General features: G+C 40.6%; 1 protein-coding gene across 2 annotated transcripts in view; it reads left to right on the forward strand.

Moving 5' to 3' along the window:
* CDH6 (cadherin 6) overlaps positions 1 to 19,180 on the forward strand; it is a 60,942-nt gene extending 41,762 nt beyond the window's left edge. For both annotated transcript variants that reach the window (XM_062211758.1, XM_062211760.1), the window contains 5 exons: positions 4,622 to 4,758; positions 9,787 to 9,908; positions 10,883 to 11,000; positions 11,165 to 11,416; positions 18,690 to 19,180. In XM_062211758.1, coding sequence (XP_062067742.1) covers positions 4,622 to 4,758; positions 9,787 to 9,908; positions 10,883 to 11,000; positions 11,165 to 11,416; positions 18,690 to 19,180 — 1,120 coding nt within the window. The remainder of the gene's footprint in view (positions 1 to 4,621; positions 4,759 to 9,786; positions 9,909 to 10,882; positions 11,001 to 11,164; positions 11,417 to 18,689) is intronic.
* Positions 19,181 to 20,199: the final 1,019 nt, after the last annotated feature.

Here is a 20,199-nt window from a genome sequence, read left to right on the forward strand (position 1 = left end):
CATAAATATTATTTTAGTAGCGATATAAATCTAAACAACACCATTTGAAAGGACAAGGCACAAAAGGAGCTAACAGTTTATTGCTTGCACAGACATAATGGAAGGTAATGCAGTAGCTGAATGGCTTGAAATTTTGTTTTTAAGGCAGGAGATTTTTCTGAGGTTTGAGATTTCTCAAGGAGTGCTGTGGAGAAACTAACTAGCCAGGCACTAACTTGAGAGCTTGTTTTTCAAGTGTGGAAGAACCTATCATGTAACACTTAGAGGCAGAATTATGCTCCATTTGGATGTGTAAGTTTTCCTCCTGCAGACAGGTAAAAAACAAGATCTGTTTGATGATATATGTCTGCGAAATCCCGGAGAAATTAATAGAGCAGAACCCAGATTTATGCTGTGTAAGCAAGCTCTGTGTTCCTCATGCTTTCCTTACAGCTGAGTTGTAAATCGTGATGCATGAAATCCTCACTGCTCTTTGGAACCACCGACACTTGGGTATTCTAGAATCCTCTCATGAAAATGCTGGAGTCAACCAACCTCCAGCCTTCAGTCAGTAACTTAACTGACAAAATGGGGAGAACATTAAACCCAGATATTGTGTAAACTTGCCCCATATATAGATCGAAAAGCTACAGGAACTGTTGCTAGTGAGTATACAAATGTCTTCTGACCAGAGCACCTGCCGTTGGCCGTGCACATTCTAGGCTCTACAGAATCTGGTCAGGTGTAAGTCCTGATCTCATGGAGTTTACTTTCTAATTTGGGCAGAGGGAATCCACCAAATTATAAATATGTATTGGAGAAATGTATCAGGTGGCAATAAATGCTAAGCCATGAAAAAAGCAGAATATGGAAACAGAGTACCTGTGGCACTATTTTAGGTAGTGTGGTCAAACTTGGCCTTATAGGAACTCATTTGAGTCAAGATTTGAATGAAATGAAGACCAGGCTGATGGCTAGGGGACAACCAAACCAAGAAGAGCAAAAAGCAAGGGTGTGATCTGCTATCAGAGCTAATCTGTGTTGGAGGAACAGCAAGGAGGCCTGCAAAGCCAGAGGAGGGACTGGTGGGTTGGGAGCCCAACAGGAAGGTGTGGTAGCCGGCGGTCAGTGTGGCAGGTCCTATAGGGCTTTGTAGTCCACAGTACAGTTTAGAGAAGCTATTGAAAAGCTTTAAATTGAAGAATTATCCAAGATTACCTTTGTAAAGGATCACCTGGCTGCTGCATGAAGAGTGTAGTTATTAATATCATTCATATACTAATACTAATAAACATTAATACATTGTTACAGATAAATAAATTTGAAGCTCCAAGGCAATCGTTTTCTAACTTCCTAACTTCTGAGCCCTTTCTTGAAATGAGACCTTATGACAAGCTGTCACAAAAATGCCCAACCTACTTTCAGGAAATAATTTTAAATCCCTGGGCAAACAGATTGGCAGAAAATTATCAGTCTACTGGAATATCTATAAGTTCTTAAATTTGGACTATAGCCAAAAAAATAGCAACTTGTGAGCTCCATGGATCAAGTGTTTCTCCATTTACATGTAATATTATTAATAAGGGAGATGAGAGATGGTTTTCACATTAATAGCACAAAGACTTTAATTTCACATCTATTCTCTCACATGGAGTTTGCATAAAGAAAACGTCTCAGCAAGACTGTGTCAGGTTCAATTTAAAGTTGCTAATGCTAGAAGTTTACAAACATGAGCTTCGGTTACCTTTTTGCTAAATCAACATGTTTTTCATTGAAAGAGTCTATGGCTTCTGGGAATTTGGGTTGTATTTCTTTCTGTCTATAACTACTTTTTATATCAAATGCCATTTTTACTCACTATATTATTCTATGTTTTATGAAAGGAAGTACTTAGGTTGTCGGATTAGCTTGGTTGCCAGCTAATTTTGAATCTTTTTTTGCTGCCAGCCTTCCCATAGTACATATGGATTTAGTATACAGATATAGATTTAAGGTGAGAAATATGCATAGATATATTGGCATATATGCTTGTTCCAGTGATTTCTTTTATAAGATGAAATTTGTTCTTATATTGTAAAGTACATCCATGCATAGGTTTTGGTTATTCAAGACATATATATTGACCTGCTAGGAGCTAGACAGTATATTAGGTATACAATTAACTTGAGAGAATTCTTCCCCCAGATGCTGACTTACTGTTATGCAGGCACAAATCTTTAATTCTTTAATCACATAAAATCATTTTCTGCCAGAAACTCTACCACGAATACTCTTTGATTTCCATGAAAGAAACTTATGTAGCTATAAATACATATTATGAAAAATGTACATGTAAACACAACTTCCTTTCTCCAACTACAAATCCTCCTGACTTGAAGATATGCTAGAAGACAAATTATCTAATTACAGAATACAATGAAGTCCTAGAAAAAAAAGGCAGGAGCTACCTAGCAGAAGATCTACTGTAATCATGATGAGATTGAGCACTCTGGTCCTGATTCATGATGATCACCATTAATGAGAGTGGACAGTAAATATCCTTGATATAAATTGAGATTACTTTGGAAAGAAAACAACAAATAAGTAAGGCTTTGTGTGCAAGCATCTTTACGAAACAATGTAGGCATTTTAGGTCTTCTACTAACTTAAAAACCTCACAATCTCACAATTAGGGAAAAATAATATACAATATTAATATTTTATAAACAGTTACTTTCTCTTTGAAATCAAAGCTGCCGTCACCTAAATCTCACCCCTTAACCTTGATGGAAAAGTATGATTACTGTTAAAACTTAAAACTATAAGAGGAAGAAAAGATATCCCTGCTGTATATGATTGTAAAAGCTCACAAACACAATGAGCAGCAAACCTTAAGTTTGACCTTTCTCACGAGGGGAAAGATGTGCTTGTAGATAATTATTAAACTTCTCACAAAGTCTGTGAATACTGAGATTTTTCTTTTTGGTGATTAACTGTATATAATAAATATTTATCATTCTCAAATTAAAAATTAAGAAAGATAGTGAAGTAAGTTCAATATGGTTACCTAAATTCTTAATAAAGGTTAAAAATAGCTGTTTTATTTATTTCAGTCTTTCTGCGATTAACAAATTAGTTTATATATAATGAAACTAAAATTCCAGCACAATTGTGAACTTCATTAATTCTCTTTAAGAATGGATTTAAATAGTCTACAGTAATTCATTGTCTATTTCATTTAGGCATGACAAAAATGAATTTTATTATGATAATATAGTGTTAATTATAACTTTATATTTTAAACAAAAATAATGAATTGAAATAGAATCTTGGACATTTTATATTATTGCAAATTAATAACTTTTTCTTAGAATAGTTATAATAATTCTAGTGTATCTGAGTAGTTAGACCATTTATTTAAATTATATTTCTACCAAGCCAACATTTTAAAACTTCCTATCACAGTATTTTCTGAGAATCTAGCTGAAGTGGGCAATGTTTTTCCTAATGGCCTTAACGTAACAACTGGCCTCAGAGTTTTGTCTTCAGTGCCTTCTCTCACTCATAAATGGAACATATATTTTCCCCTTCCATGGATATTCTAAAAACTAGAAATAAGCTTATAACATTTCTCAGAATCTACTAGTCTTCCATCCATTTCAGGGTTGAAGGCTGCCCTTCTTTGGTTACCACTCTTGGTTGTCTTTGAATTCCTACAAACTCTCTTTTCAAATGGTTATCTGGTTCTTACTCTGCTCCAGGTACTATCCTGGCCCCTGTGGGTCTCTGTGCCCCCTTGGGTCCTTTACATAATCCTGTCCTTAATGTTTTTCTCCCTTCACTGGGCATCATTTTCCAGACAGCTGAGTAGGAAATCTGGGCTGTCAGTCTAATTCTTTATCTCAAGCTGCAGACTAAGTTTCTCCTCCTGGACTTTCTTCAAGCACCTCAGCCCCATCATTATCAAAAACAGAACTCATGAGCTCCCCTAAATCCTATTTCTCACTCTGTCTTTCTGTCAGTTTGTGACAGCACCACCCAACTATTCTCCTCAATTCACGCAGTGATCTTTGTGAAACAGCATTTAGATTATGACACTTCGCTGCTTGGTACCCTGTGGTAGATTCACATTGCATTTAGAATAAAGTCCAACTCCTCACCATTGCCAGCCCATTCTTCTGCAGTCTGGATTTGGATCCCTCTCCAATTGCACCCTCTATCATTCTTTCCTGCCTCCATGACCTTGGCCACACTAGTCATTTTTTGCATCTTTCAAAAGTATGATGTTTAAAATAAATTGGATAACAGAAAAATAGCCAATATACTACATAAGCAGACACACACACACACAAATTCTGATGTTCTAAAAGCTCGAGTTAAAATTTTAAGAATCATCATTTAAACTTGATCCAAGTTACATATTTTTTAAAAAGGAACTTTATTGATGATCCTCAAAATCATGCAACTTGTCTAGTGAGTTTACTACTAAGACCTCACCAGCAAACAACTAATTGCTCAGAATACTTTATTTACTGTGAAGTTGTAGATATTCAATATGTACTACAAGTAAGAAAAAAAAAATTTAACATATATTCCAGGAATAGTTATAGGATGTAAGAATAGCAAATATAAAGTCTTTCTAAATTCTACTCTGCATTTTCAGGTATTCTGTGGATCGACACACAGATATGGACAGAATATTCAACATTGATTCTGGAAACGGTTCCATTTTTACATCGAAACTTCTTGACCGAGAAACACTGCTGTGGCACAACATTACAGTGATAGCGACAGAGATTAGTAAGTCCACCCTAGTATAGCCACTGTCTCTGACTGATGGAGTGAGTGTCCCAGCAAGGGCTGCTGGAGCAAGGTGGAAACCAATTACCACCTACTGATGATCCTGCTGCGTTACACATATTGAGGGAAAGGGCCCTGGCATCATGTGCAATTTTGTTTCTTCTAGAAATGTGTGGGTTCATTTGTTCATAAGTGCAAAGACAACCATGGAAATTCTGCACTAGAGAGACAATAAATTGACATCCCTCCAATGGGATTAAATTGTACCTGTTGTATTTGATTCCTAAAAGCTTAAAAATCAGAGTGTTACCCATGGCCGGCGCCAAGGCTCAACAGGCTAATCCTCCGCCTTGCAGTGCCAGCACACCGGGTTCTAGTCCCGGTCGGGGCACTGGATTCTGTCCCAGTTGCCTCTCTTCCAGGCCAGCTCTCTGCTATGGCCCGGGAGTGCAGTGGAGGATGGCCCAAGTGCTTGGGCCCTGCACCCCACGGGAGACCAGGAGAAGCACCTGGCTCCTGCCTTTGGATCAGCACAGTGCGCCGGCCGCAGCGCGCCGGCCGCAGCAGCCATTGCAGGGTGAACCAATGGCAAAGGAAGACCTTTCTCTCTGTCTCTCTCTCTCTCTCACTGTCCACTCTGCCTGTCAAAAAGAAAAGAAAAAGAAAAAGAAAAATCAGAGTGTTACCCAAAAAGCTGGGGAGGGGAGATTATGTATGAGGGCGGGACAAAAGAGGTGGTCACATACATTGTAAAATATAGGCATTATTTAGAAATCTTTTGGTGATTCATTCTCCAGCTTTCAACAAAATTTATATCTCAAAATCTTTATAGAAATACTTACTTTTCTGTGGTACACCAAAGTAAGCAATACAAACCACGAACTAATCAGTAAAATGTTTACAATGAATTTTATACTAGTCCACATGAAACCTAAGGCAAAGAAAACTAGAGGCAAAAGAATGCTTCAAATAAATCAATTATACACAATGAAAATGAATGTGTATTATAAACAATGTAGGAATGATGTACTTAAAGAAACAACGGTATTCAAAATAGTACTTTGATGTTTAAAAATAGACCTAAATAACAGCTTATTTGGGAGGGTTAATATTAAAAGTTCTAAAAATTGTCATCTCAGTTGGGTATCCAGTGTGAAATATTCCACATAAAATGGAAAACACATGAGACTGTGAAGTGGCTGAAGGATATCGGGTGGAATAATAAAAGACAATACAGACAAAAGCAAAGTGAAAAAGATGCCTCAGTAGACATTTTTAGGTAGGAATTTGCTCTTCAGAGTTTTTGCCAAAGGACTGATGAGGATACCAATAAGAAAAGACCCTGAAAGCTTTAAAAGCACAAGATTATTTCCCATGAAAATGACCTTTTTAAAAAAAAATTATTTTATTTATTTGAAAGGCAGAGTTACAAAGAGAGAGAGGGAGAAAGAGAAAGACAGAAAGAGAATTTCCATCCACTGATTCGCTCCCCAGATGGCTCCAACGGTAAGGCTGGAACAAACCAAAGCTAGGGCCAGGAGCTTCTTCCAGGTCTCCCATGTGGGTGCAGGGGCCCAAGCACTTGGGCCATCTTCTTCTGCTTTCCCAGGCCATTAGCAGCAAGCTGGATCAGAAGTGGAGCAACCATGACTCCCACTAGCATTGCAGTAGGTGGCTTAACCTATTATGCCACAATGCCAGGCCCAAAATGACCATTTTTAAATAACATCAAGAAATTTTGCTTTTTATTGAAATAGTCATTTCATAAATATTTTAAGCTTTGTGCCTGAAAATTTCTTTTTCTAAGATTTAATGTTGCTGTAATGTATTTGAAAAAATTAGTGATTAAGACCTTTTTAACATATTTTCAAAACTCCCACAGAAAAATTGCACATCTCTGTGGGGTACTTTGTGATGTTTTGGTACATGTATATATTGTATAACATATTATGTGTTTCTTTATGGTGAAAACATTCAAAATTCTATCCTCTGGTTTTTAAATACAGAAACACATACTATATCAATATTATCTACAGTATCCCTACTGTGCAACTGAATCCCAGAATAAGACCTTTTAAAAGTTCATATTCAGCAGCTCTTTGTGAGAATTGTATGAGTGAAATCACAGATGCCAGAGATCTTTTTTTTTTTTTTTGACACGCAGAGTGGACAGTGAGAGAGAGAGACAGAGAGAAAGGTCTTCCTTTGCCGTTGGTTCACCCTCCAATGGCCGCCGCGGTTGGCGCGATGCGGCTGGCGCACTGCGCTGATCCGAAGGCAGAAGCCAGGTGCTTCTCCTGGTCTCCCATGGGGTGCAGGGCCCAAGCACTTGTGTTGGTGGGTCATCCTCCACTGCACTCCCAGGCCACAGCAGAGAGCTGGCCTGGAAGAGGGGCAGCCGGGACAGAATCCGGCTCCCCGACCGGGACTAGAACCCAGTGTGCCAGTGCCGCAAGGTGGAGGATTAGCTTAGTGAGCCGCGGCGCCGGCTAAGATGCCAGAGATCTTAAGAATCCTATTGTCCAAACCTCTGAATAGCTTGTAATGTAACAGAAGGCCAGAGCTTGAGTAACTTTGGATCACTCCCTCTCCAGGCCTTTGCACTTGCTCTCTGCTCTACCTGAAGAGCCAGAAATATTCACATGGCTTCGTCTTTCTCATCATTCACATCTCTGGTTGGGCAAATGACATCTCATCAGAAGGGTCATCCCTAAGCATCCGATTCGTCAGAGCACCTCTGTGTCTCTCAACCCCATTTTCTCCCTGTTTAATATCTCCATAGCATGTGCCTTTTGCTGCAGTATACTTTTGTGTGTTTCCAGTTTGTCTACTCCCATCAGAACAAAGCTCCAGGAAACAGTGTCTTTGCTGTGTTCCCTTTGGTCCCAGCATCCCGACTAATGGCTAGTACACATTAGATATTAGATGATCACTGTTTATTTTTTAATATTAAAACACTTATGAAATAATACATAAAAATTATCATACAGTAAAAACTTCTTGAGTCTCTGTGTTTGAACATTTCAGGAACCAACTTACAGTCTAGGAACTGGTTCCTGTTCTGGGAAAGGCCCCCAGTAGGGCTCCATATCCTGGGCTAAGGGCTCACTTGTTGAAAGCTTTTAAGAATTTATTAAGTGGCCGGCGTCATGGCTCAACAGGCTAATCCTCTGCCTAGCGGCACCGGCACACCAGGTTCTAGTCCCAGTCACGGCGCGGGATTCTGTCCCGGTTGCCCCTCTTCCAGGCCAGCTCTCTGCTGTGGCCCGGGAAGGCAGTGGAGGATGACACACCAACCCAAGTGCTTGGGCCCTGCACCCCATGGGAGACCAGGAGAAGCACCTGGCTCCTGCCTTCGGATCAGTGTGGTGCGCCAGCCGCAGCGCACCAGCCGCAGTGGCCACTGGAGGGTGAACCAACAGCAAAGGAAGACCTTTCTCTCTGTCTCTTTCTCTCTCTCTCTCTCACTGTCCACTCTGCCTGTCCAAAAAAAAAAAAAAGAATTTATTAAGTAAACAGACAAATGTATGAGTGGAGTGACAACAAGCCAAGATTCCAACTCCTCTTTTTTTTTTAATTTTTTATTTCATAAATGTGAATTTACAAAGTGCAACTTTTGTATTGTTGTGGCTTCCCCCCCAACCTCCCTCCCTCCCATGGCCCTCCCCTCTCCCTCTCCCATCCCACCTTTATCGAGTTTCATTTTCAATTACCTTCTTATACTGAAGATCAACGTAGTATATACTAAGCAAGGATTTCAACAGGCTGCACTCACACAACCGCACAAGGTATAGGGTACTGTTCGACTAGTAGTGTTTTTATGTTTCATAGTAAACACATTAAGGACAGAGATCCTACGTGGGGAGCATGTACCCAGTGACTCCCGTTGTTGATTTAAAAATTGGCACTCTTATTTGTGACGTCAGCAATCACCCGAGACTCTTGCTATGAGCTGTCTAGGCTATGGAAGTCCCTTGAGTTCACCGACTCTGAACTTGTTTAGTCAAGGCCGTGTCACAGTGGAGGTTCCTTCCTCCCTTCAGAGAAAGGCGCCTCTCTCCTTGATGGCCTGTTCCTTCTGCTGGGGTCTTGTTCACCAGGGTCTTTCATTTAGATTGTTTTTTGCCACCATGTCATGGCTTTCCATGCCTGTGAGACTCTCATGGACCTTTTAGCCAGATCCGAATGTCCCAAGGGTCCAACTCCTCACTATCCAGGAGATTATCACAGAAGACAACATACTCATCCTCCACTCTCCAGGCATACTTCAAAAAGTTTGTGGGAAAAAATGGAATCAAAGGATGTGTTTATTTTGGTGCAAAAAAATGAAATGCACACTTTTTTTTCACAATCCACCTTTTGCATGAACTTTTTGAAGTACTCCTTATATCATTATTCTGGAAGAACACCCTGGGTCTTAGAGTCAGACAGACCCAAGTCTGAATCTAGGTTATTTGCCTTACTGTCTCCATGAACACAGATAAATTGCTGAACTTCTCTTTGCAACAGTTTTCTCATATATAAAATGGGGGCAATAACTCTATCAACCTCAGAAGTTTATCAGAATGAATGAAGATCATATAGCAAACACCTAGCACAAAATCTAGCACTTAGGCATTCAATATTCAAACTGAAAAACCAAGACAAATAATTCTATCATCTCCTGCTGGTTCATTCATTTCCTGCCTTTTTTCTTTTGGCCATATTTTTCCCATCTGCCTGCTTCCTTGAAAACCTACCTCCACAATGCCTTTCTTTAGTTTGTGTTACTTTGGGGTTTATTGCACAGTTGTAGTATATCAACACAAGCGTTTCTGTCTCCCTGGCATTTCTGTCAGGTGTATCCAACTCCAAAAATACCAAGCAATCTAATTTTACTTTCTTGCAATCACATGGGTACTTAATGCCCTATAGCACCTAGAGCAGCACTGGAGAATTGGGCAGAAGAAGAATGAGTGAATGAATTTTATTTAAAGGAGATTGGCGAGCAGCATACAAATGCTTATTTCTTTCTTTCGTATGTGACAGATAATCCAAAGCAAAGTAGCAGAGTACCTCTATATATTAAAGTTCTAGACGTCAATGACAATGCCCCAGAATTTGCTGAGTTCTACGAAACCTTCGTCTGTGAGAAAGCAAAGGCAGACCAGGTGAGTTTCTTAGGAAGGCACATTCAAGTGGAGAGTCGGATTAATTTAGCCCTTCTAATAATTCAGATGACACACAGAGCTGAGGGCTAGTTTTGAATTATCTATGAAGGGAATGCTAAGAAAATTAATACTATAAATAAGAACGAGGATGAGTGTTTAACTTGTGTAAGAGAGCAAACAGTTTTTAAGAACTGGAAGTTCATCAGTCTCCAAGACAGATGCTGATTCCAAATTCATCTTAACTTTCATTAAAATAGGTTAGTCGCAGCTTTATTGGAAAACTCTTTATTGGTGAACAGATAGTTTAATTACCATATGTACTTGAGAGGAATAACTGGAATATATTTTTGCAATTGCCTATAATTCACAGTTTCACTTATTTACATTGCCCATCTGTACAAGTAATACAAATTCATGAGTGTTTTACTGTTTTACACATTTGTCCCTACCTGAAATCAGTCCTTGCTGCCAGTGATATAAAAATTATGTCACAGTTTATGCACTGCTAAGGTACAGGAGCAAGTGGGAAGCTGCAGCTCACTGTGTTTTGTATCTTCATTGGCTTTTTAGCTTTTTGCCATCTGATAGTTTCTGTTTATGCCAAGATTGCTCTTCTGAACAGGCTGTCCCAAGGAGTGCCCCTATTTTGTTAGGTTACAATACTGTCATCACTCTAAGACCATGTTTCTCCACCAGGGTGATCAGGGTGATTTTGCTCCCTAGCAATATGTGGGAACATCTAGGGACATTTTTGATGTTCACACAGGACAGCCCTGGACAACAGTTATCCCTTTCTATATAGCTGTCTAACCCATCAAGTTTTTCTAATAGAGCAGATTCATTGTATTGTTTCAAAGGCTATCGGTTTTAATTAAAATTTAAAATCCTTTAGTTAAGCAATTTATTACAAAACTGTGTAAGAAACATTATTGAGTTAGCAAAACTTTATAGCAGCTTTTTGGCTTTTCTTATAGTTGATTCAGACCCTACGTGCTGTTGACAAGGACGACCCATACAGTGGGCACCAATTCTCATTCTCATTGGCCCCTGAAGCAGCCATTGGCTCAAACTTTACCATTCAAGATAACAAAGGTAAACAAGCTCAAGTTACCTATAGTTATCTATAGAGCTGGATCCAAATCTGTGTGTGTGTCAGTGTGTGTCAGTGTGTGTGTATACACATATTTCCCATCATAATTGATCCAATACATGATGCCACATCCACACAAATTCACCACTTTGCTTTCTGGTTCCAGACAACACCGCAGGAATCCTAACTCGGAAAAATGGCTATAACAGACACGAGATGAGCACCTATCTCCTGCCTGTGGTCATTTCAGACAACGACTACCCAGTCCAAAGCAGCACTGGGACAGTGACTGTCCGGGTCTGTGCATGTGACCACCATGGGAACATGCAGTCCTGCCATGCTGAGGCCCTCATCCACCCCACGGGACTGAGCACGGGGGCTCTGGTTGCCATCCTTCTGTGCATCGTGATCCTACTAGGTAAACTGCTTCTCCCTGCATCCTATCTCCCCTTGGTGAGGGGCACACACTGTTACTGTGACACTCTAGATTTTTCCGTCTCCCCCATTAAAGCTTACAGCCTGCTCTAGGTGAGTAGAGTCAAATGCTGAGAATCTGTGTTGTTCAATTATGAACTCATTTTTGCTTGAAAATGGCTTTGGAGAATGAACAGATGTGAAACTTACCCATGTCTTTGCTTGCCCTGGGAATCATTCCACCAAAAGAATCTCTTGTTTATCAGACTGGGAATGAATCTCAGAAGGATTTAAGGGCAATATAAATACGCCCTTTTCATTTCATTTGTTGTTTAATATTTAACTTAGCAAACATTGTTAAATTTTAAAGAGTGAAAGTCATCCGGCATGGAGTATATGGTGAAGGCCCTTTCTACAAAGGTAAAGTTTAAAGATCAATGGGGAAGCGCGAAGAGGAGTGTGATGACTTTTTCTCTTTCCTACAGGAAAAAAAGTTATGAAATTTCTATAGCCTGGTAGACCTATTTTAATCTACCCACGTAAATGACTACCTTATTAGCACTGCTCTCTGATTGCCACATAATGTCTATTACACTCATATCTTGGACTCTCAACACTAAATAACTGACTAAGGAGATAAATCTGGGACCCCAAAGAAAGTGAAATTCATAGCCCAACAATGATTTAAATGCAATTTCTACCGCCAGCCAACAAATTAGCTCTACATTGAACTCAAATTGCCCAAAAGGTCTTTGACGTTTTGGGAACTGAGAAAACAAATGTTACTTAATACAGCCCTTACAAAAATAAAAGCAAGATCTGTAAAACTTATCTACACAAAGAAAAACAGAGTAAGAAGTTAGAGTTAACCTAGATGACCAGGAGGAAAACTTTTCTGAAAAGACGACGACAGAATGACTTTGCGAAGCATCAAGGAGGACCTACATTTCTCCAAGAAAAGAGCAAACGCCAAGGGATCCCTGCTCAAGAACTTCACATTCCCATTCCACCTCGCTAATTATAGCAGAAGCCTTGAAACTCAACCAGAGAACTGTGATTCTCTTTGTCAACGAAGATTTGGGAAAAGTATTTTAAGATATGAGGATAAATAAAAACTGACAGTGTGCAAAGACAAATCAGTGTTTCTAATGGTGCGAGTCTGCAAAAATTCTTTTGGAGGAGAAGGGCATGAATGTTCTTTTTGATCAAAAGGGTTCTTTTTAGACGCCCTGCATTGGCAGGGAAGTGCTCAAGTAGTAGCCCTCTGGTGATCCATGGAAAGAGAGCGGATTCTCATCTGACAGAGGTGTTTCTTCCTTTCCCTCATCATCTATCCATTTTATCCTCCCCTTTTTCTTCCAGCCAACTCTATCTTCCCTTTTTACTTCCCACATGCCATGAGTTCACTGTCTCTTCACTTCTGCTAATTGGCCTCAGCGCCTCTCACATCCTGTCTGGTCTCTTTGGAAACCGTTACCTAATAAAAAAGGAGGAAAATGGAATTTAACCTTTACCAGGTTCACACCATAGGCCAGACAGGGTGCAAGGTGCTTTGCAGATTTTTTTTTTTCATACTTAATCCGCAGAGCCATCTGGTGTATATTTATCTGCATCTTAAATATGAAAACTGAGTCCCCAGGATGTGAAATCCTGTAGCCAAGTCACACATCTAACAGGTGGTAGGACTAAGTTCCAAGCTAGCTCTTCTCTCACAAAGACGCAGGGCTCCCAAACTGTGCTCTATGTTGTGAGTTTATAGAAGGCAAGTCAATTTCCAGACATGAAATGGGACAGCTGAAGAAAGAGGAGAGGAATCTGAGAGTTTGTAAGAGAAGAAAAGCACTTTTTTTTTTTTTTTGACAGGCAGAGTGGACAGTGAGAGAGACAGAGAGAAAGGTCTTCCTTTACCATTGGTTCACTCTCCAATGGCCGCCGCGGCCAGCGTGCTGCGGCCGGCACACTGCGCTGATCCGATGGCAGGAGCCAGGTGCTTATCCTGGTCTCCCATGCAGGTGCAGGGCCCAAGCACTTGGGCCATCCTCCACTGCACTCCCGGGCCAGAGCAGAGAGCTGGCCTGGAAAAGGGGCAACCGGGACAGAATTCGGTGCCCCGACCGGGACTAGAACCCGGTGTGCCGGCGCCACAGGCTGAGGATTAGCCTAGTGAGTCACAGCGCCGGCCTCCAAGAAAAGCACATTGATATACAAGGAAATCTGGAGTCAAAAAAGTGGATCGTGTGGCATCTGGTATTTTACAAAAATAAAACAACAATAGAAATAACTAACCTACTACATCTCATGTCCATATGGTGCTTAAACATTTGCAAAATTTTCAGATTAACCAGGATACTTCAAAAAGTTCATGGAAAAATAAAATTAAAAGATAAGTTTAGGGGCAGCCATTGATCTAGGGGTTGATGCTGGTTAAGACGTGTATAAATCACATCAGAGTATTTGGGTTTGATTCCCAGTTCTGACTCTTGAATCCAACTAATACAGACCCTGGCCGGCAGCAGTGCTGACTCAGCATTGGGTCCCTACCACCACATGACAGAACTACAGACCCTGGCCGGCAGCAGTGCTGACTCAGCGTTGGGTCCCTAGCACCACATGACAGAACCACTTTGAGATCCCAGCTTGCGGCTGCAGCTCTTACCCAGCCCCAGCAGTGGTGGCATCTGTGGAATGAATCATGATGGGGTGTTATCTCTCTCTCTCTCTCTCTCATTTTTTACTTATCAAATACACAATTTTTTAACTTTTATTTAATAAATATAAATTTCCAAAGTACAGCTTTTGGATTACAGCAGCTTCCCCCCCCCCCATACCTTCCCTCCCACCCGCAACCCTCCCATCTCCTGCTCCCTCTCCCATCCCATTCACATCAAGATTCATTTTCAATTCTCTTTATATACAGAAGATCAGTTTAGTATATATTAAGTAAAGATTTCAACAGTTTGCACCCACACAGAAACACAAAGTATAAAGTACTGTTTGAGTAATAGTTACAGCATTAATTCACATTGTACAACACATTTAGGACAGAGATCCTACATGGGGAGTAAAGTGCACAGTGACTCCTGTTGTTGACTTAACAATTGACACTCTCGTTTATGGCATCAGTAATCAATCGAGGCTCTTGTCATGAGTTGCCAAGGCTATGGAAGCCTTTTGAGTTCGCCGAATCTGATCTTATTTAGACAAGGTCATAGTCAAAGTGGAAGTTCTCCCTTCAGAGAAAGGTACCTCCTTCTTTGATGGCCTGTTCTTTCCGCTGGCATCTCACTCACAGAGACCTTTCATTTAGGTTTGTTTTTGTTTGTTTGTTTTTTGCCAGAGTGTCTTGGCTTTCCATGCCTAAAATACTCTCATGGGCTCTTCAGCCAGATCCAAATGCCTTAAGGGCTGATTCTGAGGCCAGAGTACTGTTTAGGACGTCTGCCATTCTATGAGTCTGCTGTGTATCCCACTTCCCATGTTGCATTGTTCTCTCCTTTTTAATTCTATCAGTTAGTATTAGACATTTGTCTTATTTATGTGTCCCTTTGACTCTTAATCCTATCATTATGATCAATTATGAACTGAAACTGATCACTTTGACTAGTGAGCTGGCATTGGTAAAATACATAATTTTTTAATAAATTAAAGAGAAGTTTATTTTGGTGCAAAAAATTTTGAAATCCATGCATAGTTTTTAATGCATAGATTATATGCATTTTCCTGAAACTTTCTGAAGATCCTGTGTATGCATACACTTTAAAATTTTTCACATCAAAATAAACTTATTATTGGAATCCTAGTTTCCATGAACTTTTTGAAGTACTTTGGTATTAACTCATTCCTGACAACAATATGGAGCATTGTGTTATCACTTTTCTTTTTTTTTAACTTTTTTTTTTTTGACAGGCAGAGTGGACAGTGAGAGAGAGAGAGACAGAGAGAAAGGTCTTCCTTTTGCCATTGGTTCACCCTCCAATGGCTGCTGCGGCCGGTGCACCGCACTGATCCGAAGGCAGGAGTTTATCCTGGTCTCCCATGGGGTGCAGGGCCCAAGCACATGTGCCATCCTCCACTGCACTCCTGGGCCTATACAGAAGATCAGTTTAGTATATCTTAAATAAAGATTTCAACAGTTTGCACCCACACAGCAACACAAAGTGAAAAATACCATTTGAATTATAGCATTAAATCACAATGTACAGCACATTAAGGACAGAGATCCTACATGAGGAATAAGCGCACAGTGACACCTGTTGTTGACTTAACAAATTGACTCTCTTGTTTATGGCATCAGTAATCTCCCTAGGCTCTTGTCATGAGTTGCAAAGGGTATGGAAGCCTTTTGAGACTCTTATCATATTTAGGCAAGGTCATAGTCAAAGTGGAAGTTCTCTCCTCCCTTCAGAGAAAGGTACCTCCTTCTTTGATGACCTGTTCCTTCCACTGGGATCTCACTCACAGAGATCTTTCATTTGGGTCATTTTTTTTTATTTTGACACAGTGTCTTGGCTTTCCATGCCTGAAATACTCTCATGGACTTTTCAGCCAGATCTGAATGCCTTAAGGGCTGATTCTGAGGCCAGAGTGCTGTTTAGAACATCCGCCATTCTATGAGTCTGCTATATCACTGTTCTTTTATACATTTAAGCTCATCTAGAACTACTGGTCTTCTAGTTTTATGATGGCATTTGAACACCAATTGGCCCAAGATCCCTGGCCCCTAAAGTTAAATCTTACTGTTGTCCTCTAGTTCCAAGAGAATAGGGGGAAGGGAAGCTCAATTCTTGGTAAAGGCACCTTATCAGTGCATTACTTTCCTGAATGTTTTTGCTTCATGTGGTTAGAAATCATGCTCTCAGTTTATAAAGGTTTACCTGAGAAACATCTACCTTCTAGATAATTACATTCTCAAGAAATTCTGTTCCGGTGTGCATCAGGCTTAAAAGAAAATATGTGGTCAGTTTTAGCTGTTGAAGAATTAAGTCATGACTAAATGTCTTTGAATTTTTTTACCCTTTCTCTTCAGGTGTGCATATAACTAAAATTCAAAATATAGGTCCCCAAGCTGGGGAAAAATAAAGAAATGATAAAAGGCTGCTATATTGCCCTATATGACTGAAAGAGCCCATGTGCAGCACAGTTGAATTCTTGGAAAGAGAGTTAGCTTGATGCTCTTCTGTAATCCCAAAGGCCATCCTTACTTACAGCCCTCTGTTTTGCAAATCCATGCCATTGGACACACCAGAAATCAGAATAAATGGTAGATCATGGGCATCCCTCTGCCCAAGGCCCTGTGGTTCCCTGCCCCCAAATTCCCACTTCCCAGCACAGAGGTGAAGGGTATACAGAAGCCTCCAAGGGTCCAGGGGAAGGGTCCACTCTCTCCTCCCCACCACTGCCCAGTTCCCTCTAGCCAGCCACAGGAATCCTGGGTTCTCCTCAAACACACCAGGCACACACCTGGGGTCTTTCCTCTTTGCCAGAAAGCTCTTGGATAACTCTTCAGGTCTCTGCTCAAATGATACGAAATTTGCCCAAAATGCATAGACTTCTCCTCAAACACACACAGAGTCACTCCCCACCTTCCTTATTCTGCTCTACCTTTTCTTGTTCATGTTCCTCATCTTCTAATACCTTCCTTGTTTATTGTTTACAGCATTTGTTTCACATCTCCATCCAAGTGCTGCCTCCACCACCCGTTAGGGCAGGGCTCTTTCTCAGTTGTTTTCCATTGACAGTGCCTAGAACTATACAGGGTGCAGAGTACTCACTACATACTATGTTTTGAAAGAATGAATGAATTCCTTCAGTGGATGTGACAGATGAGATGCCAGGATACCCTCTGGCAGCAAAGGAGAGTGTGTATATGTATACAACCACACACTTCAAAATGGCAAAATTGCATTTCCCTTGGAAACAGTCTATAACCCAAACATGCTTCATTCTTAAAGATGTGGGTGTTTGAATCTGACCAACCTACATTTGAATGACATCTCTAAACATCAATTTCCTCTTATGTGAAATGGGGTTATAAGGATGGTACCTGCTCTGTAGAGTTGTTACAAGGAAGAAATGAGATTCAGTATGTGAAGCACTTAGCACCAAGCTTGGCACACAGAAAGCTCTCAAGAGAAAACCAGTTACAACGATTCATATCATTAATGTCTGAAATTGTAATGTATACACATGTAGGTATGTATACACCCACTATTAGATAGGCAGATATGCTTACCATGAAGAAGCCATTATTCTGTGGTTCTTGGTGTGATAATTCAATTTCCCTGGCTCATAAACCTTGGGCCATGTGATAGGTGAGACAATAAAGAGATGTTACTGGTATTTCCTATCATAAACTCCCTTGACAAACCCAGGTTAACAATGCATTTTCTTCCCTGGGTGGCATTTTTCCCTTCAAGCTGTTGCTTTTTTTTTTTTCTCTTCCCACCCATACATTTGTAGATAGATGTGTCTTCCTACCAGTAGCTAGCTGTGTCTTACTCACTCAACCAGCTGTGAAGAAAGATCAGGAGTTATTTAAACATAATCTCTGCTTTGCCTCTAATTTGAGTTAGGAGGGGAAAAAAATCAAAAGAAGAAACAATCTGGGCAGCAAACTTATGAAACATGAACCTTTGAAAAATAAAAATTCTCATTGCTTTCTGGGTCTCTCTAAGTATTACCTGTAACACTACTTTATATGTTGGGAAGATGTGCTAATACTCATATCTCTACTTTGTATGCAAATAGTCATATCTCTACTTTGAGTTTTCAACTAATTTAACACTTGTCTCAGAAAGTAAAAAAGAAGGCATAGTGCAAAAGTTATTTTAGATGTGGAGTTATGCAAACCCTTCAACACATCCCTGAAGGTGCCAGCCTTGGCCGCATAACCAGTTTCAGAGCTTTTTAGGTGTTCAGCATAATTTGCACTCTTCTCACAGTACTTTTACGGTGGCTGAGCTTTCTATTATCATTTTATTTTTCCTTACCTTGAAACTGGTTTGCCATTTCAAAGCAAAAGGAAACTACTGACAAACTATGACAATGTTTCATCCTCTCCCTAAATCATAACCTTCTTGCAAATATTTACTCCATCTCCTGGCTCCCGGTTTGATTATGGATGGAGGCAAGTGCATCCTTAAGAGAAATAAAAAGTTGAGTCTGCCTTTTGTACAGAACTTACAAAACTTCACATCTGAGCACAGTATTTCTTCCTGACATTAATTGGGTAGCAAATTAACTTCCCCTTCTCTTTCTATTTTGTTTTCTGCTTCCAGTGACAGTGGTGTTGTTTGCAGCTCTGAGGCGGCAGCGAAAAAAAGAACCTTTGATCATTTCCAAAGAGGACATCAGAGATAACATTGTCAGTTACAACGACGAAGGTGGTGGAGAAGAGGACACTCAGGCCTTTGATATCGGCACCCTGAGGAATCCTGAAGCCATAGAGGACAACAAATTACGCAGGGACATCGTGCCCGAAACCCTTTTTCTACCCCGACGGACTCCAACCGCTCGCGACAACACCGATGTCAGAGATTTCATTAACCAAAGGTTAAAGGAAAATGACACGGACCCCACTGCTCCTCCCTACGACTCCTTGGCCACCTACGCTTACGAAGGCACCGGCTCAGTGGCCGATTCCCTGAGCTCGCTGGAGTCGGTGACCACGGATGGAGACCAGGACTACGACTACCTTAGTGACTGGGGCCCTCGGTTCAAAAAGCTCGCAGATATGTATGGAGGGGTGGACAGTGACAAAGACTCCTAATCTGTTGCCTTTTTCATTTTCCAATACGACACTGAAATATGTGACGTGGCTGTTTCTTTCTATTTATCCAGTACTCTGTGAAGGGTTCTCTATTCCACCAGGTCCAAAAGCCAATGGCTGCAGTCCGTGTGGATCCAACGTTAGAGACTTTTTTCTAGTACACTTTTATGAGCTTCCAAGAGGCAGATTTTTATTTTTTAGTGCATCCAGTTAACCAAGTCAGGGCAGCAGGTGCGAGCTGGAGGGCACAGGGAGCTGCCCTCTCCTTTACTCTCGGAGGGCAGTTTTGGAGCACGCTCACTATCACCATCACTCCACCGACTCGGGCCAGGGGACGGCTCTGACTGTACACGCCACGTGCCAGTGGGATGAAGGGTTGGGCTTTCATGGGAAAAATATAATTTTAGTAAAAGAAGAGAGAGGGGAACAACTGTGGAGTTGCTCCTGGTATGTCAGCGCACAAGGTGGTAATAAACTACATAAGGGTGTGTGTTTCTGTCACAAAGAACCTAAAATGACATTTGCCCATCCTGTTTGCTCTTCCAGAGCTTTTTCTGGCACCAACTACTATTTCAAACATCAAATCCACCAACGTTTAAGATTCTCGTTCCCCTAAAGGAATAGAAGCAGATTAAACGGTAACACTGCAAGACATCACCACCAACACAAACTCAGCAAGGCTTCATTCGGTGCCACCAACCCATAATCTGTTATACATTAGACAAACAAAAGTTTGCTTCTGCATCATTTAAAGGGAAAGAGAAAATAGCTAGTAATGTCAACAAAAGAAATATTTAGCATATTTCAAGTTTTGGCCACCAAATCTATCACATATCACTTGAAATTCTTTCAACTATTAGTAGGCTAATGAGTCTAACTGTTTATAAGTTCGTGAGAGAATTTTTCTGAGACAAATTTAACTCCTTGTCTGTAGTTTTCATCAGTATTATTCTATCACACTTGAAAGTAGCAGTGAAGTATTATAATTCATATTCACCAGATACTTCTCACACAATTAA

The sequence above is a fragment of the Lepus europaeus genome, chromosome 15 (genome assembly GCF_033115175.1).
Source record: "Lepus europaeus isolate LE1 chromosome 15, mLepTim1.pri, whole genome shotgun sequence".
In the NCBI taxonomy this organism is placed as follows: domain Eukaryota; kingdom Metazoa; phylum Chordata; class Mammalia; order Lagomorpha; family Leporidae; genus Lepus; species Lepus europaeus.